The following is a 13,464-nucleotide window of genomic DNA, read 5'->3' as shown; positions in this document are numbered from 1 at the left end:
GAATCATCCTTTATATTCATCAAGAGTCAAGACTTTTAAGAGCCACTGCTCCCTTAACCAAATAATGCGGCGGAAACACAATTACTGTCCCTTGTGGAGTCACAATTATTCCTTAGTTGATCAAAGTCAAACAAGTAAAAGAGTCACCGTTTGCCGATCATGGATAGAAAGGCCAAAGAAAGTATGTTTCCAGGTCATAACAGTGTAGCAGGCCATCACTCACGAAGAAGAAACCACAACGTGTAAAGACGGGCCAGGGATAAATTAAACTGAATCATTGTGGGGAGTGAAGAAATAAGATCATTAAGATGTGTGATGGGAGGAGATGGTAGGCAGGCAGCACTCACGATGCAAATTAAGGGTGACACCAGCTTTATAGACGGCCAGACGGACGGTGTTCAGCAGCGGTTGCCTGTGGCGATGGCCGATGGGCTCCGCTGGATGGCTTTGAACAAATCGGTGATTAGTCATAACTCCACCTTAGGTCTAAGACAATGTCCTTTTCTTGTCTATACAATTAGGCCCCAGTAAGTCTAGTTGTTGAGCACGCATGCTGACTTTCTCAAGACTTACCATGAGGTACTACCATTTCGTGATATACTAGCTGGATGAATGAGGCAAAAACATCTGTTTCCCTTTCTTTGGCACATTTGAAGTGCGACTTATTTTGTTTTCTTTTTGAAAGGAAATGGCAGGACCATTAGGGAAACTGTCGTAAAATTTTCGTCTATTGCGCTCCTTTTTGAAGTTCCACATGAAGTAAATCAACATTTCATCAAAGCTTTGTGTTGCTCTTTTGGGATTTTCTTAGAGGCTGCCTACCACCATTCACTAATGGATTGGAAATCTCTAGCCTGGGCAATCTGATCCACGTTGAAATGCTCCCAGGTTCCAAACAGCCTGTGCGAAGGGGCAAGTTAGTCTGTAGTGGACCATTGGTAGAATAATGACCAAAGTTTCAGAGAACCCAAAACTAGGCCACATCGAGCAAAGGCGCCTCTTTTGCACCAGGAGGATTAGACTATCCTACACATTATGTGCTCGTGCATCTTCACTAGGGAATTCTGGCTCAAAATTCTTAGCGAGCCAGCCTGCAACACCCAATGCTAGCCAGTTCGCTGAAGCGCCACAATTTGTTTGGCTACAGATAGGGGTTAGCACTTACCACTCAGCAGTAAACACAAGCTTTTATTGGCACAATTCCAATCCAATCATAAGAAATACAATCACAAGCATCAAGGGTCGGGAGTGACCCTTGGGACACGTCACTTCACACATAGTCCTTATTCCATGCAGACGCCACCCTTCCGTGTGTTCAAAGAGCTCCTCTGACAGAAGCGTGTCGCACAACCCGTGGAATACTTCAAGAGCTGCATCAGCTTACACAATAGCGAAATCCACTGCCCTGGGCTGAGTAGATAGAAATATAGGATACCACACCCATATGTGATAGTTTATTCAGCAACGGCAACAATGATGGCGAATTCAGCATTCCAGATCGCCGCCCTTCTTATTGGCTAGGCACGCTTCTACTGCTTCGCCAACCGTAAGGAAGATCCAGTTTTCTCCGATTCCATCGACGAGCCGTGCTAGTTTCATCTTGTGGATCACCTGCCATCCAGGGCTGGCTATAGCCATCTGCACATTGTTGTTTTCAGCAAGTCAAGGGGGTTTATTTCACCAAGAAACTTCGTTTTTCTGTGAACTCAAGGCAGAGCGTGTACCTGTATGCCACGAGACACCAGCTCCTCGTGCAGTTCTTCCAGCGCTGCAAGACCTGCGGTGTCAATGTTCACCACATCTGCATGCCAGGGGTCGACATATCAAGTGTATAAGCTTGTGATAGATTGTGGTACTAAGTACTAACAAATTAACATCTAACTTCTGGAAATTCATTTACTTGACATGTCAAGAACAACGGTGCGGATTTCCTCATGCTTCAAGGTTACCCATCCTGTAATCCTGAATACAGATACGCATGTTAATATTTACAAGTGCACCCAAACAGTGCCCTGTGTTGATTCCGCTTGCTTAATTAGGAGTTAGAATTCATACTTATACCTTTCTCTGATGAAACTGGCGTTTAAAGCAGAGGAATGAGGTGTCAATGCGTGTAGTCAGAACAGCTGGTGTTTGACAAACCATTGGATACTGTTTGATGTTGCAGAATATGTCTGTCCCCTGAAGCCTACTGAGGATCTGGACCTGAGGCCGGACGGAATGTACAATAACCTTTGCAAAGGAGACACCGATCTGCAAAACGTACTCCATTGCTGGAATGCACTTTTGATGAATCAACATAAAAATAGTAAGGTGGGCTTGAACGAGTAGTCATACTGCAACTGAAAGCCCAATCTCCACTGATCCAAATAGGACACCAAGGAATGACCCCATGCACGTGATGAAGTCCATCTTGTCGACTTTCCAAAGGATGCAGACTTTCTGCACATTGATCAGCCCAGGAAGTGCAGACAGAATGATCGATGCAAGTATGGACACTGGCGTATAGAACAGGAGCTTCGTGAGCAGCTCCAAGGCAACCATGACAGTGGCAGCCATGACAACATTTGACACTGCTGTCTTACAGCCAGCAGTGAAGTTCACAGCTGTGCGGGAGAAAGACCCTGCAGATAGTGGCACTAGTAATGAAGTTGTCGAACAAGTTAACAGCTGTACATAATAGTACTGAACTTTTATTCACCTGTTGCCACATAGCATGATGATAAGGATCCTGCTACATTCATGAAGCCCATCGCAACCATTTCCTTATTGCCATCCAATTTATATCTGTTTATGACTGAAAAGGAGCGACCAACAGCGATAGCTTCCTATAAGAAAGTAAGAAACAACAGAGAAGAATTCATATGAGAATAGTTCACTCCTTTTAAAAGAAACATGCATTGTATTCACTGTTCTTTTTTCTATTACAATTGAACTCATGTCTGAGTAGTTCACTTCTTTTAAAAGAAACCTACATAGTTCCAAAGAGCTCCTACAAAATAGTTGGCGAGTCGATTTTGATCTAACTAATGGATGTTGGGACATGGGATTTTACAATTGTCAAATTATTTGTTCATATAAGAGCATTGAATCATTAATCAACTACATTACTATATCAGGAGACGTTTGTTACATTGATATATGGCGCAGCTTAATATATTCCTACAGTAGATGCGTACCGTTAGAGCAATAACAGCACAAATAAGAGCTATCTTTGCACATTCTGTAACATAGGGTCCATTGAGATTTATCTGCTTGACTGAGCTCGAATTGATTCCTGCATCCACTTTTTGTATGATTTTCACACCACGGCTATCAGCTCTTGTCAAATAAACCATGAGAGTAGATAATGCAACTGAGAGCACAGGTGCAATCGATGAGACCCAGAAAAGCTTCTTATTCTTCCGACCCTGAAATTATTGATCTCCCAACCTTTAAATCATGTATTGCAAGCAAAGAAGCAAGTGAACATATAAGCAAACGAAAGTGAGAACAGCTCGATAATCTTACTATGAATCTCATTCCAAGAATGAACAGGAAAAAGGAACATCCAATGAAGAAGTTCTCAGGGTGCCACTGTGATCACATGCCAGATGAACGTTACATTAAAAAAGAGATATCCAAAATCAAACATTATGATAAAATGCAAAAAGAAATAAGGATTTATCATATATACATTAAGACGTGCGTAAAAAATACACTAGTCACTCAAAGCCAGATTTGTGTCGTGCACTTGTGGTTGTCCAATCAAGAGTAATTGATAGAGAGAGTTTACAGTTGCCATAGTAAGATTGACTATGCATATGATAAGGTTAAGATATAAAGAATTCAATTATTTTTGTTAATGTATTATTTTTCACATCATAGTACTGAAATGTCAGCTACGTTACATTAAAAAAGAGATCCTCGCCCTTAATGAGAAGCTACCTTCACTGCACATATTGAAACTTTACTTCTAGCCCTGAAATGTCAGCTTGCCCCTATTGTTTGTTGTTCCCTATTATCAGGATTTCTTTAACTACTTGTACTTATTTTCAGGATACCCTATACAGTAGGGTTATCCACTGTTGTCCCTTTGAAAAGGAAGAAAAAGTGGAGCTAATTTGCTCCCAGTGAGTCTGGGCATACTTTCTTCTTTAGAAAAAACTCGACCATGGGAGGAGAATCCCCCCGGCTTTGTTCTAAGAAGGTTCCGTGCTTCCAACCCAGCCCGGAACGGGAGTTTCACGACTCATGGAGTTCAATGCTCTAACCAGTCCACGATGAGGAGCTTTGCTAATTTCTTCTTTATCAAAATAATAGGTAGTAAGTCACTTGGCTTGGGTATTTAGCCTTGTAGTGCAGGCTGCTTTAACCTTTTGTAATCGGCACTGCCATAATCTAGTTCTGTGTGCGGGTGTGTTTTGGAAGGGTTTGCACCCTTCCTTTTATCTTATATTTTCTTCTTCTTAATGGAATGACACGCAGCTCTCCTGCGTGTTTGAGAAGAAAAATAATAGGCAGCTCTCCTGCCTGTTCATTTCAAGAAGTAGAAGAAGAAAAAAACTAGTGGTAACTGGAGGGTACTGTAGAAAGTAGAATAAAAGAGATAGATAAGCCAACATGCATGATCATCAATATGTTTCATTGGAATCGTTCTGGTGAAAAGAAGGGCAAAATGCTTACTGGTTCATGAACAGAAACCCAAACTGCTCTGGTGACAGATACAACATCTGTGTTACTTGTGAAATGACTAAGCCCAAGTAGCCCCTTCAACTGCTGCAGTCCAATAACAATGGCAGCTCCTCCCATGAATCCAGTAATTGCAGCATGTGAAAGAAAATCCACAAGGAAACCCAACCTGAAAGGATCGATGTAAAAGGCCAATTAGTGAAAGTAAGGAAAGTAAGCTCATTGTGATCAAAAGACTGAAATAGCTCTACCTTAACAGACCAAATGCAAATTGGAAGACACCAGTGAGGAATGTCACAGTGAAAACCATTTTCCGATAGGAAGCCGGATCGATGGCTGGGTCTGCTATCTTCTGAACCATTGATGAAAGCAAGAGTGACACAACTGCAACAGGTCCGATGGCTATCTCCCTAGAGGTCCCCATAACAGCATACACAAGAGGTGGCACAGCACTTGTATCTTCCCACAAAAGAACAAGAACCGTTCAATCAGAAGAACATCAAAAGAGAATAACAACAACAAATCCTTTTAGTCCCAAGCAAGTTGGGGTAGATCGGAGAAACATCAAAAGAGAAACAAAAGAAAAATGCAATTTTACTTACAAAGACCATACTGTGGATCAAGTTTTGCCAGATTTGCATATCCAATGCTCTAGAAAAGATGAATCCAATAAAACAAGTCAAAATCTCTGTACACATATAAGTATGTGTAATCTCACTATTGCTTATCATCCAAAAAATGTCACCTGTGGAATGCTAAGGCTTGCAAGAGTAAGACCAGCCATGATGTCACTTCGGAAGGACTTCAGGCTGTAGCTTTTCGACCATTCAAGTATTGGAAACAGACTATGCAGAATTGACATTACACTCACAGAGAATGTGAAATGCTTATCTGCACATCGGTAACGAACTGCCTTTCTCAACATGCCAGTAAGCTCATACCACAGACTTGGAGGCTCTGGCACTTGCAGCACCAGGTCTGCAAAACCTGCCCTTTCAGGTACAGATGTTTTGCCTGCCATAGGCTCCATGGCTGGTTTTGAAGTGTTTGGGTGAACTCCCTGAGGGAACTGACAAGATTCCATCACATCATATTGGTCCCTAACAAGCTTTCAGGCAAGCAGCACAATCTGCATGAATCTTGGATGATCCAGGTGTATTTGACTGCTCTAAGTTGGCCTTACAATGTTATATATATAGTGCTCTTGGTTTATGCTGAGTACTATTCAAGAAAGGAACGGATACACTGTAAAGGGCCTGTGCATTATACACGGTTGGGCCACCTATTCTGAAGACGCAGCTCGTTATGCAAAGGAGGCATATTGCACTCTGACAATCCAATACACGATTCTGAACTGACTTTATCTATGTGTGTGTTCTTAAATAATACACCACATGAATTCAACTGTTCCCCAGATTTCTAATCATGACTGTGCCACTAGGCTTTGTTTTGATGGAAATACAGGTTGTCTATTTGACTATCTGTGCTAGTGTTTTCCAGTAGTCATGTAACTAGTTGTGTTTTTATAGACTTTTCATCAAAGGGCTTCAGGGGAAAAAAATCATAAAATCATGCTATAAGGTCCTGGCACTATTTTTCCTGATCTGAAAGAAGGGTCAACTTCCAGTTCTAAACGTATATTGGTGATTTGTCCTTAGCCAAAAGAGAAAGCTACACCTGCAAGGGTACGTGGTTGTGAATGAAGGAATAAAGCACATTTGCTTACAATAACTTTACAGTCCATTCCTCATGCCCCCATCTCAGAGAAACCTTGGGACTTTCACATTAGCTTTGTGAAAACTAACATGCATGAATGAGTGAACATTTTTCTAGTGTGTTATTGTTTATAATGGATTATGCTGGCCTGCTGGGGGTGCTCGTGGACACATTTTTTGGAGGTCAAAGGTTGGAACTACTGATCATGTGTATGAGAACTGTCATATCAGGCTTCAGCAAAGAAGCAGCAAGCAGCACTTAAAAAAAGGGCTTCCAATCGTTTCAAAAGAGTTTTCTAGAACCAATAGATAGCAATTACCACTTCCTGTTCAGAGGATACGAAGAAAATTACTTTTTATTTCTCCTCCAATCACTTGCTCTGTGCCAACCAAGAAATTAAAGCAATACATGGAGACTTAAGGATAACTGCAAATAAGATTGTCGACCTGCAGTAATATTTTTAAAATAAATGGTCAAAAAATAAGTAGAAAATGATAGGACTTATTGAGACTTAGCCAAATCATTTTAATGCACAGCTGACCTTCATTGACTTTGATGTTCTTCAACCAACATAATCTTTCAGAAAATAAAATATAAATGCTTTACTGAACCATAGGATGAATGATGACAGAAGTTCTGCTACAGTACTCAAGACAGGAGGCTCTTGGAGCATGCCTCTAATTTGTGGACAGTATGATACGATAAGTGCTGAAACTCAGTTATTACACACTGGTTACGCAAACCCAGATGTACCCAGCCAACATACCTACCGCATGACCTTTTTTTTTAAGCTCTTTTAATAAGATTCGAATATCAAGATTCTACACAAGATGGTGGAGCTTACAAGTGCGCTGATAGTAATCATCGAACTAATTAGTCCGACCTTTTATTTTAAAAGATAATTAATTTGACCTTTGATTCGATATGAGTTGGCCTTACCAAACAAGCTGTATGGGAGTAACAAATATGTCTAGCCAATAATGGTGAGTGGTGAATGGTGACCACATATTTTGGCTCCTGCTCCCCCAGGGTCTTTTTCCCAAATGGGCCAGAAGGAGCATTGCATACCAATACCAGACAGATATGGACCCATAGCAACCAAGTATAGAGTTTGATCATAATACACAAACTAGCTCATTGGATGTGTTGGAGGAAGTGGTCTGTCCACTTACTAATTGCCAATCTCGATATGTTCCTTTCAAAATTTCGAATAATTGGCTAGAGTCAACTATAATACTGTAGTAAATCACGCACGGACAACTACCGTCCTTCAACACGTGTAGTCGAACTTTGCTTTTCTTAGCATATTTTTTAGGGTTTTTATTCCGAGGGAACTAATGATGAGTGCTCTTCTAAGGGGGCTTTTTTTTCCGGACTTATAGAGGCGAGTATTTCTGACTTCCAGTAAAAGCCGGCAAGATAACAAATTAACAATGGCTTAAATTAGGCGAGCTCCCTTCATGTAATCACACTTCTCAGGAAAATCGAGGGCGAACCTGGAGACAAGGCCGAAGCGGGCTCTCCCGCCCGTTATCCTCCTCCATTCTCTTGCCGCCTTCTTCACCGTCCATCCATCTCCCTCTCCTCCTCCCTCTCGTACGTTGCATCAGCGCATCACTCCCTACTAGCCGCCAGATTCTCATTCTTCGGCATCGCAGCAGTGCCCGCACGGGAGGGCGGCGCGCCGGCGCACACAAACACGGCCGCGAGATCGGCGGCTCGACGCCGGGAGGAAGATGACGAAAGGGCACGCGGTGGGCCGGGAGAGTGGGCCCAAGTGGGTGGAGCGGTTGAGAGCGGCCTGCCTCAATTAATTGGTAAGCCGGGCAGGCCGGCCTAGTATCTTATTGGGCCATAGATGGCCCACTAAATAACAAAAAGAACAGCACGGGCCATATGTTCTGTCCCGCCGGGGCGAGCGGGCGGCGGGGCGCACGGGCTCGACGCGGCGACGACGTCGTCGAAAAGCGCGCCCTCCTCCTCCCCGAACCCTAGCGCCGTGTCCGCGGCCCGCCGGACGGACAGCGCGGCAACACCGACTTGCCTGTACGCCCTGCTCCTCCTCACTCGTCTTCTCTCCTCAGGTTTTTACAGAGGCGCTGTGGTTGCTTGATTGCTTCTCGTTCTTAATCTCCTGTAGTTCTTGTTAGGAGGTACAGACCTATTTCTAGGGTTGATTCATCCTTGTTTAGGAAGAAATAACATCCAGAGACATACTTGGTTGTGTAAATGACCAGAACACCAAACATGACTCTTTGCAGCACGGCAGGGTTCTGTTCCCCACCAGCCCACTACAGCCAATGCCTGCTCATCATGTGCAAACATTGCAGTAACACCTTCATAGGATGCAGCTTTGCATCACTTATGGGATTATTTCTAATGATTAACACTCGCTCAACATTCGAGAGCCGTTCCCTTATGTGCACTTAGACAGGCCTCCACTGCTTCACCAACTGTCAGGAATATCCAATCTTCCCCTACTCTGTCCACGACCCGTGACACTTTCATCTTCTGTACTGCATTCCATCCGGGACCAGCTATAGCCATCTGCAGATAGTTGTTTCAGAAATATCATGAGAACCTTTTACTGGGCCATTTGGCTTTACATGTCTTTTGTTTCCAAACTTATAAGTATGCTAATCGGTTCTGTAATTCACCTGTATGCCAAGAGACACCAACTCCTTGTGTATTTCTTCTAGTGCTGTTAGTCCTGAAGTGTCAATGTTTACCACACCTGAAAAAAAAACATGGTTATATCAGAATACCATGGAACAGTGGCGGAACTTGCCTAAGACTTGAGAGGAGGCCAATTCTTAGATAAGACAGCTACATTAGTGTATATCTAGCAATTAATTAATAAAACAATGCATTTCCTTCTATAAATCTTGCACATGGTCTTAAGCACTTACTTGACATATCAAGGACCACTGCTTGTATCCTCTCTTTGCCCTTTCCATCTGACGCCTCCACTTCTTCCCGGACCCACTGTATGATCCTGAATGAACAACATTTATTTGTAAATTTATACTCAATTTTCATAAAGCATTAAAGCCAGATTTATATTGTGAGATCGCTAGTACCTTTCTTTGATGAAACTGGCATTTATGAAACACATGAAGGATGTGTCGATGCGTATCGTCAGTACAGTCGGAGTTCGGCAAGCTACAGGGTATTGCCTGATGCTGCAGAAGATATTTGTCCCTTGTAGCCTGCCAAGAATCTCTACTTGAGGTCGGAGTGACTGTATGATGATCTTCGCGAAGGAAATGGCAATCTGCAGCAATCAGTCCCCCGCAAGTCAGAAAAAAAAAAGCTGAAATGTGATTCAAATGGAGGTATATCAGGCATCTTACTGCAACTGCAAGACCAATTTCCACCGAGCCAAATAGAACACCAACGAATGCGCCAAGGCATGTGAGGAAATCCATCTTGTCAATTTTCCATATGTTGCAAGCTTCTTTGATGTCAATCAGTCCGGGAAGAGCTGATAGAATGATGGAGGCGAGCACCGCCATGGGTGTGTAGTAGAGGAACTTCATAAACAACTCTAAGGTGATAAACACAGTGATGGACATGATGATGTTTGACATTGTTGACCTGGCGCCTGCGCTGAAGTTCACAGCTGTACGGGAGAATGAACCTGCAAAACAATTGTCAGACATTACAGCCAACATATTTTGCTTCTTTCAAAAGATTGCAGCAGAGGCACCAGTTAGAATGATCACCTGTTGCGACATAGCATGAGGACAGAGATCCAGCAACGTTGGAAAATCCCATGGCGAGCATTTCCTTGTTTCCATCAAGTTTGTACCCTCTTATCGAAGCGAAAGACCGTCCAACAGCAATAGCTTCCTGAGAAATTAAAGGCAACGCAAACTCCTCTTTCAGGGCATCTGCATTTCACACTTCACACAAGACGAACTGCTTACTATGTATGTCAATTACCGTAAGTGCGATGACTGCACAGATGATGGCAATCTTGGCACACTCTGCGGTATGAGGTCCATTCAGATGTATCTTCTTGACTGAGCTCGGGTTCACCCCTGCATGCACCTTCTGTATGATCTTCACGCCGTGCTTGTCAGCTCTTGTAGCGTAGACCGCAGTAGTGGACAGAATGACTGAGATCAAAGGCGCAATCGCAGACAGCCAGAACAACTTCTTGTACCTCCTCCCCTGTGGTTACGTTGGTACAATTCATGTTGTTGTGTGCTGGTTAGTAAGTTACCGCCCAATTTTATCAGCCAGTCAAAAAAGAGCTGTGGTTGAAGAATCGTCTTACGATGAACCGCGTGGTGAGGATGAATATGAGGAAGGAGCATCCGATGAAGAAGTTGCCCGGGTGCCACTGCATTTGGATAAAACAGACAACACGAGCCACATGAGAAGCGGACATGAGTAAAGGCCAAGCACCAGATGGGCGCGTTGACATCAAGGCGCGTGCCGTCCCTGTCCAAGCAGTGGGCTCCAACACTACACAGTGTCCAGGCAAGTGGCCATGCTCTTTATCCAAAACAGTTTTGTGGAGTATTATTCCAAGTAATGACCGTGACTAATCGGTGTCTGTTGCGGGGTGGGGAGAGGACGGAGGAGCACATGCTCCTTCACAAAAAAAAAAGCCAGTGTTTCCATGGCGCCAGGGAGAGAGACAACTCACCGGGTCATGCAGCGCCGAGCACACAGCCTTGATCACCGAGACAATGTCCGTGCTGTTGGTGAAATGGCTGAGCCCAAGGAGGCCCTTGAGCTGCTGCAGCCCGATGACGATGGCCGCGCCTGCCATGAACCCCACGATGGCAGCGTGTGACAGGAAATCGACGAGAAACCCCAGCCTGGGACATGACGAACCGACACCGGTAAAGACCACATGTGCATAGCACTTCCCCATACATGTAAAGAAGGCGGCAGAATATACTTGCACGTGAGCTGCGTAAAGGCGTTTGGTAATAACAAGCAGACCTGAACAGGCCGAAGGAGACCTGGAAGACCCCGGCGAGGAAGGTCACGGTGAAGACGAGCGACCGGTAGGTCGCCGGGTCGGCGGCCGGGTCGACGATGTTCTGGATCATCGACGACAGCAGCAGCGAGACCACGGCGACGGGGCCAATGGCGATCTCCCTCGACGTCCCCATGACGGCGTAGATCAGAGGCGGCACGACGCTCGTGTCTTTCAGAGAAAAAACACAGAAAAGGATGTGTGTGTGAGAGAGAGGGAGAAACATTCGTCGTGGCGTGTACTTTGGCGCAAGCTAAATTGTTGTGAACAGCCATGGAGAGAGAGGCTTCTGATTGATACTTACAAAGGCCGTACTGAGGATCCAGTTTGGCGAGATTGGCGTATCCAATGCTCTGCAATATCATATCCAAATTAAAGTAATCCACATGTCAGACAAGGACGAGGAAAAACTCTACACATCTGAAAATTTCAAGGCAAAACCTATGATCATTGGAGCATATGCTGGCAGGTTGCTGCCATGTGTTTTGATGAAATAAAGCTGCTGCCATGTAACTACCAATGTTTATCTCGTGGTTGCGTTTGAGGTTTAGTGCAAGAAACACTTGCCAGGTGTCACCGTAAAGGTGTTCTGAATCATCCAAGACTACTCCTTGCAGTTGTTATTTGTTGGTGAGATCTCACTACTCAGCAGGTGAAGACGTACAAAAGCATGAAGAAGAACCAGGCGAAGCTAAAGCGTGAATTGGGCGGGCGTGTGGGACATGGTAGCTTGTGAATTGATCAAGCTTGAATTGTACAATAGCTATGATCCTTGGAGCATATTGGTAGGTTGCTGCCGTGTAGCTAATGATTTTGAGGAACTCATGACTGATGTGACTGAGGTTTAGTGCAAGAAAAACACGAGCCTGTTGTCACTGCAAAGACGATGTACTGAATTCAAGAATCAAGACCCCTATTACTAGCAGTCACTAGCTTGCTCGGTTGCTATGTGTTGGTGAGATCACTATTATTCAAGTGAAGACAAACAAAGCATTCTGAAGAAGCAGCTGAAACTGAAGCCAAAATTGATGAGCAAGCGTGTACTACCATCACCGGCTACCGGGGAATGAGCCTACCTGCGGGATGCCAAGGCTGGCGAGCGTGAGGCCGGCCATGACGTCACTCTTGAAGGACTTGAGGGTGTAGCTCCTCCCCCACTGCAGCACCGGGAACACGCACTGCAGCGCCGGGAGGACCCACGCGCACCGCGGCGCCCGGCCGCCGCCGGCGCCGCCGGAGGCCCGTGGCCGGAACGCCTTGCCGACCACGGTGGCGAGCTCCTCGCGCAGGCTCGGCGGGCTGGGGCTGTTCAGCACGAGCTTGGCCGTGTCCGGGCGCTTGGATACCTCGAATGCGGACACGGTGGCTGACGACTCGACGGCTGCCGAGGCCTCCATGGGGCTAGCTAGCTAGCTGGTGAAGTGTTTGGGGGAACTCGGGAGCAGAAGCTCCCTGGTTTTAAAAGGGGACCTGGTTCTGGCGTTTGGACGGAGAATCTCGCGGTGAGGTGACAACGATCACGGGCGGGCTAGAATTTCTCTCGCGTAAACATCACCGATCATGTAAGGGCGGCGATATTATTCTCAGGGAGGGGTTATTAGAGGAAGAAGACACCCATCCATGGATGAGCCTGCCCGCCCCGTCCCCATGGAGGAAACGCTCCGCTGGAGTGGAGAGGCGGATGCCGAAGCCAAATTGACGGGTTGCTATATATGGCCGGACTGGGTGCGGTAGACTGGTAGTGGAGTGGCATGGACCAGGCATACAAAGAAGGCCACATGCATCAACGGTGACCACCGGTGGGCGGCGTCTCGGCGGAGACGACCTTTTTCGCTGCTCCGCGATGATTGAACGCGGCAGTGTGCTGCTGCCGCCTCGTGACTACTCGATCATGTTGCAGTGACGAAAATAGATGCTACTGAACGAACTGGGATTAAAAAAAACATAGAGAAGGTAAGAGCAAATTAGTAGCAGATACAAGAATGTCTTCAAAAATTGGGATAATTATGCTGTTCACGGTATTTATTTTCCAGATCATCCTTTCCTCTAAAACTGGGAAAGCAACCAATGCTAGGTTGATT

At 45.1% G+C, this 13,464-nt stretch overlaps 2 protein-coding genes across 2 annotated transcripts; both read right to left on the bottom strand.

Moving 5' to 3' along the window:
- Positions 1 to 1,170: 1,170 nt before the first annotated feature.
- LOC112872621 (sulfate transporter 2.1-like) lies at positions 1,171 to 8,218 on the bottom strand. Its single transcript, XM_025935682.1, is given in 15 exon segments — positions 1,171 to 1,638; positions 1,725 to 1,801; positions 1,901 to 1,962; positions 2,062 to 2,085; positions 2,087 to 2,253; positions 2,338 to 2,624; positions 2,702 to 2,828; positions 3,180 to 3,410; positions 3,511 to 3,576; positions 4,666 to 4,840; positions 4,923 to 5,130; positions 5,274 to 5,322; positions 5,417 to 5,740; positions 6,740 to 6,833; positions 7,884 to 8,218. Coding segments are annotated over 13 exon segments (1,911 nt in total). The 5' UTR covers positions 5,702 to 5,740; positions 6,740 to 6,833; positions 7,884 to 8,218; the 3' UTR covers positions 1,171 to 1,485.
- A 356-nt stretch (positions 8,219 to 8,574) lies between these two features.
- Positions 8,575 to 13,063, bottom strand: LOC112876485 (low affinity sulfate transporter 3-like). Its single transcript, XM_025940607.1, has 12 exons — positions 12,460 to 13,063; positions 11,688 to 11,736; positions 11,347 to 11,554; positions 11,045 to 11,219; positions 10,670 to 10,735; positions 10,333 to 10,563; positions 10,113 to 10,239; positions 9,741 to 10,027; positions 9,468 to 9,661; positions 9,297 to 9,382; positions 9,045 to 9,121; positions 8,575 to 8,934 (listed from the first exon to the last, which is right to left on the bottom strand). The coding sequence occupies exons 1-12, from the start codon at positions 12,778 to 12,780 to the stop codon at positions 8,782 to 8,784; spliced, it is 1,974 nt and encodes a 657-aa protein (XP_025796392.1). The 5' UTR covers positions 12,781 to 13,063; the 3' UTR covers positions 8,575 to 8,781.
- Between the last annotated feature and the right edge of the window lie 401 nt (positions 13,064 to 13,464).

The sequence above is a fragment of the Panicum hallii genome, chromosome 9, assembly GCF_002211085.1.
Source record: "Panicum hallii strain FIL2 chromosome 9, PHallii_v3.1, whole genome shotgun sequence".
In the NCBI taxonomy this organism is placed as follows: Eukaryota; Viridiplantae; Streptophyta; class Magnoliopsida; order Poales; family Poaceae; genus Panicum; species Panicum hallii.
This window is presented reverse-complemented; position numbering and strand designations above follow the sequence as displayed.